Source organism: Apus apus, chromosome Z, assembly GCF_020740795.1.
Source record: "Apus apus isolate bApuApu2 chromosome Z, bApuApu2.pri.cur, whole genome shotgun sequence".
Classification (NCBI taxonomy): domain Eukaryota; kingdom Metazoa; phylum Chordata; class Aves; order Apodiformes; family Apodidae; genus Apus; species Apus apus.
In genome coordinates this window covers 51,070,671-51,094,743 of record NC_067312.1, presented here as the reverse complement: position 1 = coordinate 51,094,743, position 24,073 = coordinate 51,070,671, and the positions used below count along the sequence as shown (strand labels likewise).

At 41.1% G+C, this 24,073-nt stretch overlaps 1 protein-coding gene across 1 annotated transcript; it reads left to right on the top strand.

Annotated features, from left to right (window-relative positions):
- The first annotated feature begins 1,798 nt into the window (after window positions 1-1,798).
- Window positions 1,799-22,020, top strand: REEP5 (receptor accessory protein 5). The gene is made up of 5 exons (XM_051642379.1): window positions 1,799-1,993; window positions 2,262-2,355; window positions 14,943-15,081; window positions 18,762-18,930; window positions 19,491-22,020. Exons 1-5 carry the CDS (start codon window positions 1,876-1,878, stop codon window positions 19,538-19,540), a joined length of 570 nt encoding a protein of 189 aa, XP_051498339.1. The 5' UTR covers window positions 1,799-1,875; the 3' UTR covers window positions 19,541-22,020.
- Window positions 22,021-24,073: the final 2,053 nt, after the last annotated feature.

Sequence of the window (24,073 nt, the reverse complement as noted above, 5' to 3'; positions counted from 1 at the left end):
TGCAGCTGAGAATTAAATCTCTCAAACATCTTATTAAGGACTGTTTCATAAGCATATCTGCCATTGTTGCCAGTCAGTGTTAGTCATTTAAAAGCAGCAGCACCCCTCATGCTATGTAACACCTGTCCCAGCAGTCCTCCATGTTCTCTGCAAAAGCCAAGACACATCAGATGAATATGGCAAACAAAGCGAATTAAAGGAAGGGTGCTGGAACACATGGCTCAGGAGGATCTGGAATTGTTCTGCTTGTTTTCAGAAGTGAAGGCTAAGTGGGGACATTGGATTGCTACCTTCAGCTATCTAGAGGTTAAAGGGAACTAGACCCTCCTTAGGACCAAAACAAAGGACAAGATAAAATAGTCTCACATGACATCAAAGAAAATTTAAATTTCAAAAATCTCTGTGATCATGGTTAACCACAGCAATGGGCTGTCCAAGGCAGCTGAAGAATTTCTATCCATGAAGATTTTCAGAGCCAAATGATCCAAACCCTGAGCACCATGATCTAGCTTTGGCATTAGCCTTGCTTTGAGCAGAAGACTGGACAACATAGTCTCCAGAGATCCCTTTTAACTGTATTTTATTATTCCATTAAATAAGAGGAAACATTTTACCACCAAGAAGGAAAAAAAAAAAAACAACCAAACACAAAAAACCCACCCCAAACAAACATCCAAAACCTCTGAAATTACAGGACAAACCTTTTAAATGGGGTTATAGACTAGGTATTATTCTCTTTGTTCTTCTTGCCTCTACCTTTAACAAGACAGCTACTTCAAATAAGGGATATTTCAGCAGTTAAACTAATTATTTGCAAGGCAAGATGCCTTGCACTCCAAACGAGCTCTAAGGTACAATGTGCTAATGATATTTAAATTATTCTTAGGTGGAGGTAAGACATTAAAAAAAGAGAGACTGATTTGTGTTTTCTGGCATGCTTACAAGTGACACAGATTTGAGGAAGGTATGGAGTCTATGTTACTAGTTGCAATGCTGAGTTAAGATGCAGGAGCTGCTGGAAAGGGTCAGCCCAGCCAAGGAAGTTTCCAGGACTGCATCATAGCCAAGAAGTTATATTTAGTTAGTGAGAACATCGTGCACACCATAAATTCTAGGGTACAGTTACGGCTCGGAGCTGCTGCCCTTGGCCTAGTCACGCAACCTGTGGGCAGCCGTGCAATGATCTTGTCGAAACCTTCCCCTCATCGCCTCAGTTCCTGCCGTCCGTTTCTGACATTTGCTTGTCACGTCTGACATCCGTGCTAACACACACTGGTCTGTAGGTGTTGGGTTTTGGGGGGGTTGGTTGTTTTAACAACGAGCAACGCTGGGGGACGATGAGAGCTGGCCGCGGCTGAGCCCTCCTCCTCAGCTCATCCTCGCAGGGGATCCCCTGTCACTTAAAAGGCGCAGTTTCCTTGCAGGGACGTCCCGGGCGGCCCCTCTAAGCTCAGCCATCCGCCCCGGCGCCGCGGCAGGGACCTCGGCAGGGCCGCGCCGGCACCGCCACCGCACGGCCTGCCCAGGGGCGAGGACGACAAGAGGCCGCGGGGAGAGGCCGCTTCGCCCCAGCCCCGCGCGGCAGCGCGGCCTGTGTGCGGGGCCGCCCGAAGCCAGCGCGGAGCCCCGCGTGCCCGGCCCGCGCCCCGGCCTCCATTTCGCGGCGCGGCGCGGCGCGGCCCGGCGGAAGATGGCTCCCCGCCGCTGGCCGCCCCGCCGCCGAGCCACGTCCGCCCAGCCCCACCTCGCTGCTCGGCAGCACCTCCCGCCGCGGCTGTTGGCGGGGCCCGGGCGGCAGGGGCGGAGCCTGCCCCTCGGCCGCCCCGCGGACGCGGCTGTGCGGGCTGAGCGGAGGGGACGCTCGGCGGCCTGGCCATGACGGCGGCGATGAGGCAGAGGTTTGACCGGTTCCTGCATGAGAAGAACTGCATGACCGCCGTGCTGGAGCGGCTCGAGAGCAAGACCGGCGTCAGCCGCACCTACATCGCCATCGGTGAGCTCCAGCCGCCGGCCCCCGCGGCGGCTCCTGGCGGGCGGGCGCCCAGGGCGGGGGCTGGAGGGCCGGGGTGGGGGGGCCCGTGGTGGCGGCCGCGGCCCCGGGAGCGGCGGCCGCGCCTTCCCGCTCCCCCTCGCCTGTCTTGTCTCCCCGTCCGGAGCCGGGGGGCGCGGGGGGCGCGGGCGGGGACGCGTGTCCCGCAGCGCCGCGGGGCGGGCGGCCCCGCGCTGACGGCTCTGCTCTGCTCTGCTCTCTCCCCGCGCAGCCATCGTCGGGGCGGTGGCCATCTACCTGGTGGTGGGCTACGGCGCGTCCCTGCTCTGCAACATCATCGGCTTCGGCTACCCCGCCTACGTCTCGTGAGTGCCGCGGCTCGCGTCCCTGCTGCCCGGTGGCTGCGCGTCCTGCCCGCGGGGAGACGAGGCGGCTGCGGAATCGCAGCGCTGCGCTGGGGCGCGGCTGCCGGGGGGCACTCGGCGATCCCGCTCCCAGAACGTTGCCCTTCCCGGCTGCCCTGCGCCCTTAGGCTCTCCTGGTGCAAGGTGCCGAGTAGAAAACGAGGTTTCTTTCAGCTGGCGGGTGCTCTGTGTAAATTACAGGCAGCAGATGCTGGTTAATGTCGACACTTGGAAGGCAGTTCCCGTAGAGCGTTACTTTTCAGCCGTGGGTTCCCAGCACTGTCATCCCAGTGGCTTTCCAGTAAGGGGAAGGAGGATCGCTGCTGTTACTGGTGTGTGCTAAAACTCACACTGATGTTTTCAGTGGAGATGCTGCCAGACACGCAGGACGGCAGTGGTGCAGTGTCACCACGTTTAGTGTGAAGCAGCGGGTAGTGTAGTGGGCCAGAGACAGAGGTGCATTAAGGAGGGCTGTTTGCTTCAAAACCACGTAGCTGATGAGAAGGTAGGAAGACAGTATAGCTCCTCTTGGGAGCAAAAGACCAAAAAATACTCATTTTTCACATAAAATAATCCTTAAATGTTTTTGTTTCAAGAATATCTGGTATCTTTCATGGACATCCTTACTGGACCAAAAATGTATTTCCTATTAGGTAAGACCACAGTGGAGGATATTCCAGAAGACTTCAGAAGTGTATTAAACAAAACCTTCTGTATAGCCTGATCTGTACATAAAATGGATGACCTTCCCAGCTATACTGCTGTGTTGTTGAAACACAGTACTTGCCCTTTATGTAACTTTAAACACAGTCAGCAACTTTTAAAAATACATTTTCTGTAATTAGCTCCTGGGTATTACAAAATCAGTTCCCACTCTTCTGTTTCTCAGACCTGGGAGATTGACTTAGGTTTAGACTATTGAAACATCTTATGGTTGTGATGCCTAAAACTAAGCAACATTTTTCTAAATGCTCGTTCTGGTGAGTGTTAATTTAGGAAATTATAGGTCAAGAACTTTGGAAAAAGGCAATCTTTAGTTAAAAGGTGGCTTTTAATAGAAATGAGAATGAAAATATCAGCCCTCATTGCTTCAAAACATTAAAATAGTTAAATAGGAGTTATGTTTATGTAATATTTTGTGTCTGAGTTAGGTCACATGTAAACTTACATAATTACTCTGTAAAATCCTATTTAAATTTTTAAATTTGTCTTAAAACTGATTTAGGATTATATTTTAAATCTGTCCTTATGCAACTGTGGTGAATAAACTGATAATAAAAGCTGTTAGAGCTATAAAGGCAAGATGGTAACAAATCAAGTACAACTAACAGGTTTTTCTTTTCCAACTTTTTTCTTCCAAATTTGAAAAAAAAAATCATTTGTAGGGTCTCCACCCCTTTTCATGTCAAAAGGTGGTTTTAAATGCATCTTAAAGTGAAAAGTTACCTCCCAGATGTTAGTACCATGAAGTGATTTGTTTTGGTTTTTTTAGTAGTTGGTGCATAAGCCGTTGTCCTTGGCTGCAATTTTGACTTAAACAAACAAAACCCAAAGAAAAAACCACAAACCAGCCCATGAATAACATATAGATGGATGCAATGCCAGTTTTCCTTTTTCCAATTCATGCTCAGTAAATGTTTTCCCTTCAGCTATCTCTGCAACGCTGAAACATTTTTAGGAGAAAAACATAATCTTGGGTGAAAATCTTATTTAAAACACCTGTGACATGCTGCATGCCAGTCTCTTCCAGGGGCAGCCTACAAACAGGTTCCAGCTCATGAAGCTGCTTGCTGTCAGCACAGGTGGGTGGCTCAGTCCCCTCCCCTTCCTTCCCAAGTACAGAAATGGGAGGTAGAGTTTTCCCATGAACTGCTCTGCTTGCAAGTCTGCAGAGCCCACAGACCAGTGTGGTAGCAGAGGAGACGTGGGAGGACATGTACTACTGCAGATGTTTTCATGGTCTTGTTCAGTTGAGGATGAGGTGTGTGAACTCGGGATAGGCAGTATCGTCCTTGCTAGCCTGTACAAGCTTATGGGATCAGCCTGACACCAGCATTACCCAGACACACTGGGACATCTGTGGTATCTCCTGAGATGGCTTTCAGGCTGGAGTCAAACATGGGCAGCCTCACCATGGAAAAGAGAAAGAATTCTCTTTGGTGATTACCCGTCTTCCACCATATGGGCTTATTTTTTTTGCCTTGGTGCTACCATGCAACTCACTGTATGTACCATAGGATCTCTTATACTAATGCAGGGCTGAGCTGTGAGAAGATGAATTACTGGTGTTATTCCTGCTTTTGCTGCTGTACTGCAGTCAGGGTGCTGGCAGGTTCTGTCCCCTCTGCATAGAGCATAAAGACCCAAAGCATAAAGAACCCTAGCCAGGGGTGGTTTGTTTATTCCTCCCTTCTCTTTGCTCTGTCACCCTAGAAAAGACAGCTGAAGAGCCAGCTATATGAACTGACAGTAGTGAGATTTGCTTAATAGTATTGGACAGAAAACAGTTTTCAGCTATTTTCAGCAGATGCAAAAACCATCAAATGGCTTTTGCTGTAAAAGCTGTGCCTTCTGGAAGAGACCAGGATCGATAAATGGAATGTAATGTGCAGCGTTTTAGTTTCATGTTTACGCAGGTGTTTCAACAATGGATTCAAGCTTGGAATGTCTCAGAAGGGCACTGAAAGAGAAAAAGCAGATTACTTTTCCTCGCTTAACTTAATTTCTTTTGTGAAGTTGATCAGTGTCATGTCTGCATTGTCATTGGCTGAATTGTTTAAAGTGAAAAACAATTAATTACTTGTTCAGGCTTCTGTTCATCAGAAAAGACACTTGTCAAGGAGTGGGACAGGTATCTGTATTCTGCAAGGAAAATCACCTCCTGTCCTTACCATTGTTTAAAATTACAAACAGGCTACTTGGAGAGTCATCCATTAAGCAGGTTCTAACTCTGTTTTATTAGGATTTTAGTTTTGCGTTACTTTGGTCATGGAAGTTACTGTTTGTCTCTTTGCTAGCCTGATAGAAAATATATTGGGGCAAAAACCCAGAGAAGGATGTTCAGTTCAGGTTTCAGTCTGTTCACCCATGAAACCAGGGCAGTTCTATGGATGGGCAATTAACCTGCCTGTCAGACCTTGTATAATTTGTGGTTTGTTTTCTTTCATTTACGTGGTTCTCTGTATTCATTGTCAGTGTGTGCCATGCAGCAGGTGTGAATTTCAGTGGAGAAGTGCTGGAGGCTGTAGCCTGGATCAGACCTAGCAGGTGGGGTGTGCCTGGCTGTTGGCATGACATGGTGCAGCTGCTCTGCTGCTGGCTTTCACATTGCTGCAGTGCTGGCCTTGGCCAAGGCTCAGAGCCAGCAGCGAGGGGAGGAGGCAGCTTCCAGGTTAATGCCTATTACAGTTTCAGGCAGGCACACCTGGTTCCCTTTACCTTACCCCTTGTTCATGTTCGCCTTTGGCTTTGTGTAGGTCTGTAACAGTTTTATGCACAAAGAAGTGTCTTCTCTAGTGAATCAAAATCTTCCCCAAAATCCAAGTCTTCTATACCATGTCTCCAGCAAGAGCTCACCCAAGGCGCTCATAATGTAGGCAAAATTGGGGACAAGTTTCCCTCTGAACATTGTCTGGCTGTTTTCCAGTAAATGAGACAATCTGGATTCAAGTTTGTCATAATACCCTAAAATTCTGTTAAGTGCTATGTGTTGAAATAGAATAATTAATTTTAAGTTGAAATTTTAATATTTGTTTGCAGGCTTTTTTATTTGCTGTAGACCAGCATTGAAAAATTTACCAGAGATTATAGAAGCAACTTTTTATACTTCTAGCAATCTTAACTGTACAAGGCCATATTTAGACTAGTAGATGGAAGGAGTGTTGGCAGTATATAAATAACATTGCCATCATTTTCACTGATACTCTAAACTTTGCAGAGCTAGCCTGTTAAAATATAGCTTCACCCATAGCCAGGGGTGGTTAACTGCCTCCAAACAATTAGCATACAAGCCGGAAGGGAGTATTTGATGACTAAGAAATATGTGCAAAGGAGTGGAACTAGGTGATCTTTACAGTCCCTTCCAACCCATTCTGTGATTCTGTGAAATTACAAAAGTACTTTCATGTTTGGTTTAAAAATTGCAGAAATGAAAATAGCTTTGGATATTAAAATGTCTGAACTGATTGCTGTTGTCTTCAAGGGAGAGAAGCAATTTAGTACATACAATTGTGCCTCTGTTTTGGTTAATTTAATGCTGTTACTTCATTTTAGCTGTTTTTACTGTGTCAGTGCGACTTGTGGCATTTTACAAACAGGAAATTATCTAGATTGATTGTAGAGAAGTATAGACATGCAACTCAGATCTTAATTTTAGTATTGTTAGGGTGTCTTGAGCCTGTCTCCTAGTTCCTTTGCCTCTTTCATACATGTAAAACAGGAACACTGCTTTTCTTTGGTTGCAGTTTTTTAGAAAATACAAAATTGATCCTGTGTTTGTTGAGAGCTGGGCAGCAAATTTGCTTTCTCGTAAAGCATTTTGAGGAGAATGCTTATTTTTTTCCTTAATAGAAAATGCTGCATGATATGCTGATGTTCACAAGTAATACACTGCTGCTACTTTATAAAAGTGATTTGGGGGAACTGGTGTGTCTGGCCAGATTCACAACATTCAATATAAATATAACACGGAAGTTTTCAAATCTGTCTGCACGTAGCCTGCTTCCTCTCCCAGCTAATGCTCTTTTCATGGGGTTTCTGACGCAGAAGAAAAGTATCTTGACTGTTTTGTGTATGTTCTACCAAATCAGTTCCTCCAAACATACTTACTTGCTTTTTGCCTTTTAGAGTACCATGTTTAAAATAAAAGCTATGTTGCTTGAACACATAACATGCTTTCCTTTCTAGACGCAGCAAGTGGTTAGGTGCAAGAGAGTCTAATGTTACAGTAATATTTTCTTCCATATTTTAAATTTAGGGTAAGAAGATCAATGTCTTTGTTATATTGATGTGTCCGTAATATGAATGAAACTCATTGACATATTTACAGTTTATAATGGATGGAGATACTATTTTTAGGGACTGAGAATATGTTTGAGGCATAAATAAAGCCATTTTACCAGACCTTGGTCAAGATGCACTGCAGTACTGAGCCTTGTATGGACTCCTCTCTCTTGCTGTATTGACCTCTAGCAACTGGGTTGATGTCAGCCCACAGATGTTAAAGGAATAGTTAGACTTACATTAGTGAAGCTTGCTGGAATGTATTTTTCAACTACTCTTCCTCTCAGTGAGTCACAATGCTTCTAACATTTAATGTGTAGCTCTACCTATCCTAAATGCTGAAAAGGTGAGCTGGAGTCAAAAAAGGAGATTTTAAAAAAAGTTTATTAGTGTTAGTTGCTTGTCTTGTTTCCCTGTTTGTTTTCTTGTGGTGATGTACTCTAATTATGTTTTAAAATCTTCACAGCTATGAAACTGATATAGGAGAGATGGCAACATTTTGTTGTCCAAAAAGGAACGAAGCTTACTTGTCACTAGCAAACAAGGAGCAAGATACCTAATTTTTAGATGAGGATAATGAGGATGTCTTAGGCTGTTAGGAAAAGAAGTGCAATCCTTCATGTGAGGGGCTGTGAGCACTAAATAAAACGTAATTTTTTAAAAAAGAAAAATTACAACATTTTGTTACTACACAGCTTAGCAGCCAGAACTGCACACATGAAGGAAATTCTTCATGTCTCTGCAAACCAGCCTTAACCCAGAAGTTAGTCCTGAGCCTAAAACTTGAATCCCTTTTCCACTCCCTGAATAGTCAAGTTTTGAATTACAGTCAATAATTAAAACTGCAGGATTCTTGTTTCTACTTTAAAAACACCACACGCAGTGATTATCTCAAAACAACAACGTTTTAGCAGCTGAGACAAGCCTGAAAATTATGCATTGTGATTTCATGCTTTACTATACATTTGTCTAAATTAAGGCTATACTGTAATTCTTTTGCCAGTATTGCAGTAAACAGAACTGAAAACCAGTAGTAGAGCTGTAACAAAATTGCATTTGAAATGTACTTTCACAGCGCAGCATAGGTTGAGAGGAAAATGCAACTGCTTTTTATTCTTGTAAGCATGTAGCAGGGGCCCAGTTTTTCTCCATTTGCTCATCACAGTACTGTTTGATCTCTGTGTCTGCACCCTAAACAGTAACAGCTGTCTGGAGACAACCAAAACATGTGAAACCGTTTTTTCCCTCTAACAAAACTGGCTGTCACAGGAAGAAAAGCACTGTGTTGTGATTATTTAGCAAATGGCTTCCTCTGGTGGGATGTAGCATGTCTGCACTCTGCAGGTAAAATGTTGCTTTTCCCAAAGCTCCCTCACTGCATACCACTTCTTGTCAATACCTTCAGGAAAGACAACCTTAAATGCTTCTGTAATATAAGATGGGGTCAGACGTTTCCAAAACAGGGCTTTTAGACTCTAGCAGGACAGTGTAGTAGTACTGGTCTAGCTGATAATGTGGATGAGTACAGCCAACTGTGAAGCTAATAAAGCTTAGCCCAAGGCTGAATACACAGATGGGCCCTGCTGAAGGCCGCACTGACTTCCTTGCCTGTGTTAAGGGTGGAAGTGGAGGAAATCCCCCTTCCAGAGTCAGTGCCTGGAGCGCCTCCAGGAGAGAAGAGGTGAAGCCTGCTGGAGATCCTGCTGCACAGCACCACCTGCGTTACCTATCCTGTGTGGCAGAACAGGCAGGCTGTTGGGCAGGCTGGACTGAGGAACTGATGTGTTTTTCCCAGCAAAAAAAATGCCTTGTGTGTTTGGGGAAGCTGTTTTTAACTTGACTCAGAACTGGGGAACTGACTCATCATGTGGCCCTACAAATGCATGTTCCAGAAGAGATCAGGCCAAGAATCAGCAGAGAGCAATGAAATGGGAGGCTTGATGAAATTTTTTTTTTTTTTTTTGCAGAAATCTAGCTTTGTGCTGAGTTAACATGTATTCTGTAGGACTCAATTCACTGGTGGGCAAAAAGTAGCTTGTGCTTCTTTTGTTGCCTCAGTCTCAATTTCCTTTGAAGAAGCAAAAGTAGAACCCCCTGTACTACTGTTACATTGCTTGTTGTTGTCTTCTGATAATATCTGACCCTGCATAGCCAGCCTCTCTTTGCTATCTTTCATGAGTTTGTCTGCTGCCATCTTCTGGATACAAAAATTTTGAGAGAGAGGAGGTGTAGATTTATGCTGCAGCAGTTGTCTAAGTACATTTGGCAGGAAGATGTTTTCGTATCCACAAATGCGTGACTCCACTATTGGAGTCAGCTGGAGGAAGAAGGATGGAAGGCAGAACGCTGTTAACTGATGGATGAAAACATAGAAGACAAAATGATAAAGCAGATACAAATACACACATACCCTTTCCAGTGAAATGATGCCAGATGTTGCCAGTGCAGCCTGCCAAGTTGAGTCTGACATGTGGATGACAGGGAAGCACTGAACTGAAGAGTGTTGTGATCCAACGGAATGTTGATCCCACAGGGCTGTCTGGGTAGACAGAAGTAAATTATTTCTGAATCACCATGACCTGCTGTAAAGAATTGAGGCTTACCAACTCTAGAATATAAGCTCTAGAATATACGTTGTTGCAATTTTGCAGTTTTTATTTTAGGTTAAACAAGAAAAATAAGTCTTATGCTTGGCTAAGAGGGTCACAAATATGCTTGCCTGCTCATTTAGTATAGTACTGATTAGAAAACTGAACAAAGGATGCACAAAATGGTCCAGTCTTGTCTAACTATGGCATGAGCACTGGTCTTAACAGAGACTACTCTCTTGTCTTGTCACTTTATTTACAAGAGTCATTAGGTACGCTTTATAAATTGCAGCAATTTGAATGATCACTTCATAGGAGGTTACAGCAATAAAATTTGGCATTGCTTTCTTTGTTTCTGACTTCCACATCTTGTTAGCTGGCATCAGATAAAAAAAAAAACAACTAACAGCAAGTCAAAGCCACCAAACTCATAACTGATGTACTTACACTTACTCTGAGTTCTGTGTGTGTAAACTAACTCTGACAAGGTTTTGTTATGCGAGAGGTAATTCAGGGGTGTGTAACAGTCTCTTCTTGGAAAGGAGCTGGTTTTTTTGTCAAAATGAGTCAGATGCTTTAGATGAAAGAACTCAACTTGGCAGGTCACTAAAATTAGATCCATATCTTTTACTATCAGGTAACAGGATAAAGTAACCATGCTTGATCTAGAGTTCAATTTGACTGATTCTGGGATCCACACAGTCAAAATTGAGCTGATACTGTGATCCTGTAGCTGCATAGCTAATACGAGCTGTGGGCCACTGGAGAGCTTGGCAGTCTCTGATCTTCCCTGTTGGCATCACCATCTAGCAGGGTTATTGAGGAACAGACCTTACTATAAATGAAGTTTTAGTGGGCTCCTCATCTGTCTGCACAAGTTGCAGTACTGTGCCACAACAGAACATTGTCAGTGCTGGATAGGCATCTGTTTTTAAAATTTAACCAAAGCCGTTTTAAAAAAAGCTGTGATGTTTACCCTCCAGTCTACCAGATGCTGTTTCTAGTGACTGCTCTTACCTCCAGTGTGCAGAATTACTGTAAATAGTTGCTTAAGGCTTTATTTAAAGTCTTCTTCAGTTAGTGTGTAAGCACCATATAAAATCTTTTATGATGTGTAATTACTGCACATAGCTAACATGGAGGTTAGTCATATCTGCAGTGGGAAAAAAATAAATCTTTAAAAAACCTGATAGAATGTCTTTTCAGTTTGAAACTATAGGCCTTGGATGCTCCTTCCTTTGTTAAAACATCTTAGCCTTATATGTTTATGAGACTGACTTACTTGCTCTTGCAGCGTACAAATAATTATTAGAAAAAGGCTATCCTAAAGTTGGCTGTACTGTCGGTGCCTCTTGATCTGTATCTTTTAACTTACAGAGATTGCATTTTGAATGTTAGATGGATTGATTCATGACTTCATGTGGAGAAGAATAAAATGTTCTTGGTTAGAATTAACATGTATGATGAATCTCCTAAGGTTAATTCTGCAGAGCTTCACCCCAGGATATTCCTAGTAACTTGCAGAATAGCTTACAAGTCTAATTAGGGTGGGATTCTCATGCTGGAAAGATTATAGCTGTAAATATAATAAACCTTATCTGTTCTGATACTGTACATAACTTACTGTACTTATTTATTCTTGGATAAGGAGTATTTTTTGTGACTTAATATTGAAATAGTGTAAAAGAAGCAAAAGATAGGGATTATTTTTATCCTTTTATTAAAGAGGGACAAGTTAGATTAAGGATTTTCACTGGCAGTCTCAGTTGAGGGACATACTTTCCATTGAAAAACAGATTATTTGTAAAATACTTACCTTTCCTTGACTTCAGGTAAGACTTTCATTCACTGACAGCCCTGCTATATCCTGCTTTTTCCTTCCTGCCTTCCCACTAAATGGGATTGTGAGTGGAGTCATTGGCAACATACCCAGTTTGTGCAGTTCTTTCATTGGTGCAGATTTTGTCATCTGTTATCTTAGTGGGTGTGATAGGGGTCTGCCACTTGAGCTTGTCCCATGGATCAGAACATTATAGGGGGGAAATGTGATGTTTTCTGCAGTGTGTGAGGATGCACCATGTGGATTTAATGCTTCATATCAGCGGGTTAAATCGGACAGGCTTTTGACTACTTGTGGTACTGCTGCTTGTGACTGACCATCAAAATGTCTTGCTCATGTGTGCCCTTCAAGACCTTAAGGAACTACAGCAGCAGATGGTGAATGTTCAAAGGGAGCATGCCCAGGGAAGTGGATTTATGGAGTTCTTAAAGGCCATCTGTTTTTAAAGGAGAGAAGATATTAAAGTGTATCTCATTAATATGATGGTAGATCACCTGCCCTTTGCCACAGAATTGACGTTTCTAAGCTTTTTTTATGAAAACTGATTTTCATTATTACTAAGATGACCTTAACATTAACAAAAATTAAACAGCGCCTCCTTAAATCTGTGAATTGCTTCAGATGAGTGGAAAAAGTGAAAGACTGTTAGCAGTTTCACTGCAAAGCATGCTCTGGAAGCGTACTCTCAGAAATAACAATCTGCCATGTTTATTGTGGTAAAATAAGCCTTCCCCTGTATGTCGGTAATGGAGACGTGGTCACCAGAACCAGAGAAATTAACACGATTAACCCCTCAGCAAGTTTTCCTTAACATGGACAAAATAGTTCCTTTCTCATCTTCATTTATCTACCACTCCAAATTCCCTACTAGTCAGTTGTACTTTTTCTTTCCCTCCAGAAGTATGATTTCACACCTTGAAAATAGATCAGTAGCCCTCTCCCTTACCTTGTTTTGTTTTTTTTAAAGGGCCCCCTCACCTGGTGGTATTAGAAAAAATGAGAGATGCAGACAGAAAAAAAACAGTTAAAAATGGGTGGGCTGGAGCAGCTGGAACTGGCACTGCTTTTGAGCAGGCTACCTCGGCTACTGTTTCCCAACACTATGCTGTTAGGAACACAGTAAGCAAACCACCTGTGGAAAACCTGTTCTTCCAGTTGTGATTATGTAGTACCTTAATAACAGCACCTTATTGAGCATGGTGGGGTAGGACAAGGGCTGTTGCTTTCCCCATTGCAGGCATGTCACAAACTGATGGAAATAATGCATAAATTAAGTATCAGGTCCTCGTATTATGTTTCAAAGTAATTCAGTCCAGTAGCTACACGAATTCTCTCTGCGTGTGGTGGATTTGCCTAATGCACTTACCAAACCATAAGGCATGTCACAAGATTGATTTTTTTTAAAACTTTTTTTTTAATTTATAGAACTAGGAAGTGACAGTCTGAAGGGTTTGTCAATTCATAAACAAGGAAGTATACTCACAGCCAGCCATCTCTCTGGTTTCTATTTTGTAAACCTTTGTAACTCTCAGTTTTCCTTATGGACTAAAATAAAACTTTGCATCTTTGATATATCCCACGGATGCTGCTTCAGCAACAGTACAGCTGATATTAAGGGAATCTTAGAAAATAATTAAAACTAAATTAATTAATCTGAGTCTACAGCTTTTAACCCAATGGCATGAGTGGAGAGGACAAATGCTTTTTAATACTCTTAAGCTTCACATTATCAGGTTTACAGTTGCTTGTATTTCCTTCTAAAACTTATTACATTGCTAATCTGGAATTTAGTCCTGACTCTCCACAGCTTATAGTGAAGACAGCACGTGTACATCTTAACTTTTAACTTTGCTGGAACTGCATTCTCTTAGTAGTTGGAGAACAAAAACTCAGTCATTAGGCAAGAAGCCTGAGACTTTACGAGAGGTTTCTCCACCCTATTCTTAAGATTGTAGTCTGCATCAGAATTTCCAAGGCCTGTAGGAGTGGATTTACAGAGCAAAACAATTGGCAATGCAAATACGATTGGCAATTCAGATACGTAGTCCTCACTGTATGTGGTGGGAGGGGGGTATTGGATCTCCTCTGCTTCTGTACACCAGTACTTGCTAGTAGTTAGAGTCAATCTTCTTGTTTGCTTTTCCAAAGAGGAATCTAGTCCATGTACAATAAAGATACTTGAGGAACACTTTGAAGCCCTGCACTAAATTTAAATTTTAATACAGGTGCTGTTTGCACTGGGAGGTGCTGGTCTGTTATGATTCCAGCAAGAAAGGCATTGATATTATGTAAAGAACCATTTAAAGTGCTATTTATTACAGCTATCGCTATAAAGAAATAGTATAGTGAATCTTATGTCCTTGTAGATGCTGGGAACACCAAGCTATGCAGTGCTGGATGGGCCTCTGATCTACACACAGCATGCTATGCAGACACACCGTCTTAAGACAAAGTTACCCCATTTTGGTAATTAAAGATATTGTAGGATTTTTCTTTCAAGGCAACAGATCTATTAATGGATTCTACTGTCAGAAAGGAAGGATTTTTGTTCACTGTTGGAAATGGGCAAGGCCAGGCAGGTGGTATAATCACTCGTACCAATGGAAGCCCTTCAGTGAGCTGAGTTCATCCTCTGGCCAAGATTTTGTGCAGCACAGCACAGGCCTGAGAGCCAGGCAGTGCTGTGTGTGGCACAGGCCTGAGCTCACTTCACTATTGCATGATTGGGTAATGCTTCAATGTACACAAGTCTTCTGGGCAGGATTACCACAATGCATCCAGAACTGGAACTGGCCAAAGATTATCCCCTCTCTTCCCTGTCCCGTGAACTCTCTCAGGAACAAGGTGAGGTTGGGTGTTTGTTTTTTTTAAAAATCACAGAGCTAGAAATAGCTTGAGTATAATTTCTTTTTGAAGTTTTACATGGAGAGAAAAGCTTTGCTGTCCAAAGCTCTCAGGCACGTTATATAACAGATACTACTTAGTTCTCATCTGTAGACACGTAGAGTACTCCAGTTTGGAGGATGCACATGTAACAACAAATCTGAGTCATAAAAACTTCACCATTATCGATCAGGCTGGCTCTACTGATGCCCTCACTTGTTTTGTTTTCCTTACAGAATCAAGGCCATTGAAAGCCCCAACAAAGATGATGACACACAGTGGCTGACTTACTGGGTTGTGTATGGTGTTTTCAGCATAGCGGAATTCTTCTCTGATATCTTTCTGTCCTGGTTCCCATTTTACTATATGATAAAGGTATGTTCATTTGTGCCCTCTCCTAAAAAGAGATGTTTGATACAACTGATTTAATGTCTTCAAGAGTGGATAGATGCCAACAGATTCCCTTGGAAGCATTCCTGGGTCACACCTTATTTCTAGATGCTGGTTACATGTAATTTGGCACAAGGACAGTCTGTTTGCGGCTGATGGTTTTGTGAGGCAAGAGGGGAAAAATGACAGCATGTGGTAAACACAAGAGGCTCCATTTTTGCATTAAGTGCAAAAGGGGAGAATAAAATCACAAAGGCAGCAAAAGGAAGTACTAACTTCTGTGCCTGAGAGGAAAGAAGGAAATAGCAACATAAAAGTAATTTGAATCACACCAACTTCATTTTTAATTAAGACTGCTTTCCTGAAAAGAAATGGCTTGTTGCTAATGTGTATTTGTTAGTGTGGTTTGACTACCAACAATTATTTGCTTAATGTGTTCCAAGCTGTTTTTTTCAACTAAGGTGCAACTATTGCCAATCAACATCTTGAATTATTCTGGAAGATCACCAATTACTGTGTATGCTCTTGGGTATAAGGCATTCTACCTTGCTGCAGAGTCAGTTGCTTAGCTTAAAGAACTGTTGCCTGGTTTCTGTGTTGATGAGCTTTCCTTTCCTTCTCTTTAGCTTTTTTAGCCTGGTTTAGCACTGCCAAAGTTCTTTCAAGAATTTGCTTGACAGCTATTGTGGTGGGGTCATTTAAAATTTTAACAGTAAGGTCTGATGCTGCCAAATGCTTTTTCCAGGAAATGCCATTTTTGAGAACAAATTTATAACTGCAAAAGATTTTATTTTTATCTTGACTAGACAGGGACAAAGCTGTAAAATCAAAATTGCTGCTTTTGTTCCTAGGCAAGAAAAGGGAAATTTGAATGTCTTTTCAACTTTTCAACAGAGGAGGTTGGATTTGCAGCTGAGGGATTTCTTAACAAAAGAGATCTAAGTAACATCTTGCTGCATTGAGACAAGTAAAATGACTATGAGTAATTGGCCAGTTATTCTTTAGCAGGAAATAAATATACTTCTCAGTTTTTAATGAAAGATAGCAACGTAAGATAGTACCTTTTAGCTTTTCAGTTATATTATTATTATAGCTTTTCAGCTTTTTCAGTTATATTAATTTTCAAATAATAGAAGCTTTTGAAAATTTATATTCTGTCACTTTATTATTGTCTTTGACCGTGCTTAATGGTACTGTATTAGTTACTACTTACTAGTGCAAAATATTATTGCATGTTGAATTACTTCTTTTAATTCACTGAAATGTTCCTGGTAGGTATTTTCAGTGGTGGGAACTTCACTTCAAAAAATGCTTCTCCTCTGAGAAGGCACTCCTTTAAGTCATGCTGTTCTGGCACCATGACCAAACAGTTTAAATGAAAAAATTAAAGCTTACTTCAGAGGATGGTGGATGGGTTTGACAAAATCTTCTCTACAAGGCACTTGTTGTCCCAAGAAACTGGTGATCCTTTTCCAAGAGGAAGCCTGTCAAGATACCGCTCCAGCTCCGAATACATTACAGCTGGTTTTCTCTAAGGCAAGGGGAATGAGAAGTGGCCTTGCAGAAAACGAGTAGCAGTCTTCTTCAAAACCAGTAGGTCAGAGATGTTTTCTTCAACTGATGTGCATCAAGGAAATCAGTTTTATTGTTGTGTGCACTGCAGTGAAGACAAAGCCAAATTTTAGCAGCTATGAAGAGAAGAACCTACAGAACATTCCATCTCTATATCCCTTATCTGAGGAATAATAGAGAGGGAATATTAAAAAACATTTGAAAGGCTTGCCTGAAGAAGACTTACGTGGTTTTCATAGTCAAAAAGGGATTTTATTATCTTATTTTTCTTCTTATTAAACTCAAATCGGAACCTTTCTTTTAAAATAACCTCTCTTGATTTAAATCACCTTTCAATAGCCAAATTGTTATTTAGGAATTTCTTATGTAATACTGAAAAAAATACTTGGGCATGGTTCTGTCTTTGCGGTTTTACAGTGGGAAATCAGAAGTATGAGGGGAAGGAGAGGAGACAGAAATGTCTGGCTGAGAACAGTGGAATTCATAAAGGATAAGGGTATCACTGTGAGGGTGACAGAGCACTGGAACAGGCTGCCCAGAGAGGTTGTGGAGTCTCCTTCTCTGGAGACTTTCTAGACTCGTCTGGATGCGTTTTCCATGTGACCTGCCACAGATTCTTTGGTAGTCCTGTTCTGGCAGGGTAGGGTGGATTTGATGATCTCCAAGGTCCCTTCCAGCCCCTAACATTCTGTGATTCTATGATACTGTGATCAAACTAGTTTATAGGAAATGCTTTTTCACTATAGAATGTACTGGAAACTTCATAAATAAATAAGAAAACTTGCTTACATCTAAAAAGTACTTTCTGAAGCTTTTGCACATGCATTGCAACATCTCTTCAGGTGCTGTAGATGCTGCTGTGAAAACAGCAGACTTTTAAGTTCCTTCTGGTTTTGTTGTCGGTTAAATGTTTAGTTTGATTTTTGGTGCCTAATTTAGCTAATTGTATAGTGGTTTTTTCAGAGGGAAGAGTTTTTTATTGTTGATTTTTCTCCCTCTCCTCCCAGTAATGTATGGAAATCATCAAACATTTAATCACAGCTAACATTAAAACCAAGCACATTTTGGCTGAGGCTGAGATTAAGTTTTGTTTTCATAAAAGGTGGTCTGTGAAAAGCTGTTTGCCTTTATTTTCTGGAGAAGCTTTTGACACAGAATAGTACTGGACTGTTCGTGACTGGAAGGAACTGCACAATTGCTGAGAAAATTTACTTAATTTCATTGCAGTTTTAACCTGTAAAATATTTTTAGATATACTTTCAGAGCTCAGGCAAATTTAGTTATGCCACTGCCTGTCCCTTAAATGTTTTCATCCTTTTTTGTGTAGCTATCTTTGAGTGGTGTATGACAGTGGAACTGAAGGCAGATAAAGGTACTTTGTAAAGTAGTGAAGACAAATACTTACAATACACGTAGTAGCTGTCTTTCCAGTCCACTTTGTGAGAGACAGAACTATTACCCCACACACTGTGGTGTTTGGTTTTTGATTTTCCCGGAGGGCAGATAGTGCTATAAAACCTATGCTGTGCAATTGAAAAACATTACCCTTGTCTGTATACTGTGTGTAGTTTGGATGTATCATTCCTCCTTCTCAGTTCAGCTCTGGGGTGCACACAATCCCATTTATTTCCCTGCTGCATTTTCAGAGCAGGAAGACGGAGAAGACACAGGGATAAGTTTGGGCTGAATTTAAGTGATTTAGGGACCTAGACCTTCAGCCAGGCCTGTGCCACATAGCTTAGAAGTACCCAGGGAAACTAATGTTTTGACTAAGCAGGTTTTATATTTCTACTTAGAAAAAACGAACAACAAACACATACATGCAGTCTTGATACACCTGTTACCAGGTTAGCTTTACTGCTGTTTCCCCCTTCCTTTATCCTTTCAGTATCTGTGGAATTATTCCAATGTAAAGATTCACTGTATGTAACTATACTGATGTGCACACTTCATGGACTGTGACCACATCACATGAAGGGGATGACGTCCTGTTTTAAATATTCTCAAGCCTGCAGCAGTTAGGAAGGCCTGCTACACCTAGTCTTCTAGTCTTCTTCTTTATTCTACTTACACAGATGTTCTTGTTCTTGTAGTGTGGCTTCCTGTTGTGGTGCATGGCTCCAAGTCCTTCTAATGGAGCAGAGTTTCTCTATCGTCAAATTATCCGGCCTTTCTTCCTGAAGCACGAAGCTCAGCTCGACAGTGTTGTTAAAGACCTGAAAGACAAGGCTGCAGAGACTGCAGATACCATCACTAAAGAAGGTGAGGAAAAGCCAATTCACTCATCACATCAACTAGGAGGAATTTCCTTGGGCAACTCTTAACATTATAGTTAATAATGTTGGAGAATAAAGTTGTAAGAAGACTGTGTAAATTTAATGGAGAAATAAATTTGGATGAAGATGCCAGGAAGAGAGGATTGCAGTGGATCTTACTTTCTAGAGTGCAGTTATGCTAGAATGAGTGAAAGCTGTATGAGTGGAAGAAATGGCTAATTAGTTTGTGTGTCTTCCCACCGTATATCTCAATATAAACATTCTGTCTAGAGGCAGATCCAAACATCCTTGTGAGATAACTTCCATAAATACAGTTAGTGTTTTGGTGCGTTCTTCTTTCACCTTAAGAAAACAGTCTAAAATACCTGGTAGTATAGAAGGGCTGCCAGTCGTGTAGAACAGCAAATCAGTTGACTCCAGTAAACAGCAACACGTGAAACAGAGTTTTCCCAGTTGTTTTTGTACTTTTTATGCAGCTGCAGAACACTGAGAAAGCCACTTAGTCTAAAGACCTCTAAGGTTAAACTTGCTTTCATTTTCTTGCAGCCAAGAAAGCCACAATAAACTTACTGGGTGAAGAAAAGAAGAGCACTTAAAGTATTAACTGGATAAAGTTTCCCTGCCACCTCCTTTGTGAAGCTTCATGATACTGGGAACTGTGGTATAAATTTAATAATACTGCCTTGGAAACATTTTGATATGTTAAAGGAATGTGTTCTAAGTTTGCTTACTACTTTGCTGTGTATAGAAAGTAAGCATTTTTATTTAAAAGCAATGCAGTGGGCAGCATCCAAAGCTTAATGAAAATATTTTATTAATCTTTATGCGGAAGAAATCTTTCAGTAATCTCTTTCTTCAGGAACATAAATAAAAAGTATGTATCCCACAGGATCTGCACTTTAGTTGTCTCTGTGTATGTAATTGCTCTTTACAATTTGTGGTATGTCTGGTAACATTAAACTATTGTATAAGGAAAATACTAGTCGGAATGGATCTTCTTGAATATACAGGGAATTATTGTGAGAGATGGCATAACAGATGTATTCCTCACCCATAAAATTATAAAGTATGAAATTATATGTTCTAGGCACCTGATGGTATAGATTATTAACTGTCGCATGATTTGTTGTAACACAGTATTTGGTACAGTGTATTCTTAAATTGATAGATACAAAATATAAGAAAGATTAATATCATTCAAATGATCAAGCTTATATTAGTATGAAGTAATTTGGCTGAAACGGATTAATTAAATTTTACAAAATTAGCACAAGATGACTAAAGTACAACTCCTTGCCGCTTCTTGCTAAAGTTGTTATGAGAGTGCCTTTTTAAGATCACACTCAAAAGCACAAACCATGTTTCGCTAAGGAGTGATATGAACACTTTTTCTAAAGTCCTGTTGAAATATTAACTGCCTTGGGTGTCGGTCCCCAGAGCTACATCATTAGTGGGATGACCTGCAACCTCCATGAGCTTTGTTTGCTCACAATAATCTGCAGTATCTTTCAACTGCACTAAGAACAGCTTTGCATGAGTGCTGAAACTCCCGAATAGAGATGCTGTTGTTGTTACTTGATATATTCCTGACCAATCAGTAACAATGCAACCAAGGTTGTTAAGAATCTAAAAGCTTTTTTGCCGTCAATAGAAAACATATATCTTTTTTTAAAAGAAAGATTTAAATCTGTATTTACTTATTCACAACCCACAGAATTTTCAACAAATTCAGAATGAATTACTGAAGTGTTGCTGTTCTTATCTCCATGATGATGTTTCTTTAAAGCCCATTAGTAATCCTATGACAGTTCTTAGCTCACAGAACATGCAGAAGGTAAGCTTAAGCTTTTCATGTGATAAAAAGTTAATTCTGATTCACAATCTTAAATTCAAAAGTTTTAACCTTAAAATAGACTTACTTTTAAAGACTTTTGGCCGTGTGCAGCAACTTGATATGTAAACATCACTAAATTCTCAGATGCAAGAATTGCAAAAGAGTGAAGCACACAGTGCAACTCAGAAGATCAGTTTTTAATTTGAGATATTTGTATTATAAAGAGATGTAAAAGTGTCTTAAAGCATTTTGAGCTTTAAGCTGGAAAACAGCCCTTATGGCTCTCGACTTGCACTGGGCAGTGTAAGACCCACTGTGAATAATTCTCTGTAGGATAGCAGGCAGTTTGTCATTTGAAGGAAAAAAATGCAAAATACCACAGCTGATAACTCTATGACATCTTTTTGTTATGAGCGAATGTGCTGCAGAACATAAAAGTTTACAGCAAAGTTGTAGACATAAGCAAGCAGAAAGTTTGGACTGACTCACTATTTAAGTGGTTTAATCTCGTCTTACCTTCCTCTGTGTTAAACCCACTGAATTTTTTTGGTAAGCCTAGTGCTGTGTTTTAAACATTATCAACTGTGTATATAGCAGGCATGTGCCCAGCATAGTTTAGTTTCACCTCTTGAAATAATTAAGTCAAATATAAATAGAAATAAAGATACTTAATAGTCTATTTGGTTTAGGTACAGATTTCTATATAACTCAGTTCTCTAAAAGCTGCTGAAAAATCTTAAGACTTTCAGTGTCTGAAGAGGTCCTGTAGTAGATTCAGAACTTGTTTTTAATTTCTCATACTACTCAACAGTTCTTAAACTGTTATTATTGGGGATAATAATTTCTAGGTAAGTGTTAAAACATTCTCTTACATTTCTCTTGGAACTTAACAGTTAGATTTTAAATCAACTTCTTGTATTTACAACTTGGTATTTCCTGACTAGCCAGCTACATTCAGTATGCCTTTGTCAGGTTTCTACTTGAATAAGAATTACCATCTGTCGTTAACAGAATGTGATCTTGTTTGCCTTGATGCAAGTAGAAATGGCTGAATTTCTGCAGCAAGTTGTACTTTCCTGCAAGCAACTCCACTGGGCTGGCCCCACCGATCAGTTCTCTTCTCAAAGTCTTCTTTGCAGCATTTATGTTCAGATGTTAGTACACACATCTACTCTGTGTCTCTGCTGAAGTTGTAATGTGCTAAATAAAAAAATTAAAAATAAAGAGAATCTCACAAGACTAGTATGATGCCTTGGTAATTTCTTAAGAACCTCAACACTGAAAACCTGATTACTTTAAGAAGGCAGAAGGTCTGCAGGATAATAACTTTTTAAACTTGAACTTCAATACCATGGAACTAGTAGAAACCTTTCAAAAAGCCTGAAGGAGGTGCTGCAGTGTCACGACAGATCTCAGGATGTAATTGTGCTGTTTCAGAGCATGACGCTTCTAATCAGAAGAGTTTGAAATACGTACCTGTTTTGAACAGTCAGCACCACGAGCAGCTGCCTGCCACTTAGTCTGCTGCATAGTTATTGGCAGGTGGGGAGGCAGGGTTTACACTTCCTGTTCTTTCTGCTACCAATGAAAGTACAACAGTTCTGCTTTATTCCACACCTTTCCTAACTCAGCAAACAGGAAAAAAGTTCCGAACACTTGCAACAACCCACAATGTTGGGTGTCACCACTAGTGATAGTTAAACCAAATTCTTCAAACCAAAGCACATTAGTTAGCAAAGAATAGCAATTCTTGTAAATAGTGGAAGATGTAATACTTGTCAGGTCAAGCCCTCTCAACTCTTGAATTTGACAAATGTAAGAAAGCATCTGGATTTTGCAGTCCCATCTTGACAACTGTTTAAATACTCTGCGTGTCAACACAAAAATATTACAACTAATTGCACAGTTGCCTCCCACCCTCACTTCAAACTCAACCAGCAATTTATGCAAAGGAGGGAGATTGCAGTTTTGAAAAGGAAAATCACAAATGGCTTGCAGGTCATGGAAGGCTGTCAGTATTTCCTGTAAACATGCATGTCTGGTAACCATGTGAACATCAGTCTTGTCTTTCCAGACTCCTACATCCCCTGTAATGGATTGCAGTGGTACTTGAATAACAATGTAGGACCACTAAGGGAGTCCTGGGTTGAACACTCACATTCACAGAACTTCCTGTGAAGAGCAGATTTCTCATTGGCATATAAACCATTAAGATACTCGGGAGTGAAAAAGCTTCGCATGACCATGTTAACTAGTGAAGTGAAAGTAATTGAACATGAACTTTGAATTTAGCATCTTTGGGAGTGACATGTAGTTGACACCATGGTTGAGGCTGTGGAATTCCATGAGACACCACTTCTTATACCTACTATTTTGAATTATTGCATCCTTGAAGGAGGACATTTTGTAAAGCCTTTAATTATATATCTTAAGTTCTGCTATCTGGAAAAAAAAAACAACACACACCACCCTCCCAAAAAAAATAAAACCAAACCAAAAAAACCCCAACTTGATTAAGAAACAGCACTACAGTGCAGGCTTCTCAGTTCCTACGTGGATTGACCCCTGCACTCTCCCAGGCCTGGAGCAGCCCTGCTATGAAGGCAGGCTGAGAGAGTTGGGGCTGTTCAGCCTGGAGAAGGCTCCAGGGAGACCTTAGAGCACCTTCCAGTACCTGAAGGGGCTACAGGAAAGCTGGGGAGGGGCTTTTCACCAGAGAGGGTAGTGATAGGACAAGAGGTAATGTTTTTAATCTGAGAGAGGGGAGATGTAGGTTAGATATGAGGAAGAAATTCTTCCCCAGGAGAGTAGAAAGGCGCTGGAATATGTTCCCTAAGGAGGTTGTGGATGGCCCCTCCCTGGAGGTGTTCAAGGCCTTGTTGGATGAGGCTTTGTGCAGCCTGGTCTAGTGGGAGCTGTCCCTGCTCACGGCAGGGAGGTTGGAACCTGATGATCTTTAAGGTCCCTTCCAACCTTGAACATTCTGTGATTCTGTGATTCTAAGACTTATGGGCACATACTATCTTTGAGACCTCTACTCTTTTTATCATGACAACAGGCTCAAAAGTTATGAAAAACTCAATAAACAGAGTATTTGTACTAAGTATTTTTTCTATTGGTGAAAACAATCTTTTTTTAAAAGTGAGGTGCAATAATTCCTGAAAGGCCAGTCTGCAACAGGACTAAGCCAAGTAACTGCTATCGGGTGACAGGACTTAGGGAATGGCTCAAAGCTGTGCCAGGGCAGCTTTAGATCGGACATTAGGAAGCATTTCTTTACCAAGATGGCAGTCAA

Excerpts from the sequence above, each read along its gene's own strand:
- REEP5 (XM_051642379.1), top strand. The coding sequence starts at position 1,876 with ATGACGGCGGCGATGAGGCAGAGGTTTGACCGGTTCCTGCATGAGAAG. Across the intron at positions 2,356-14,942 it reads GGCTACCCCGCCTACGTCTC|AATCAAGGCCATTGAAAGCC; the intron begins GTGAGTGCCGCG and ends TTTTCCTTACAG. Across the intron at positions 15,082-18,761 it reads CATTTTACTATATGATAAAG|TGTGGCTTCCTGTTGTGGTG; the intron begins GTATGTTCATTT and ends TTGTTCTTGTAG.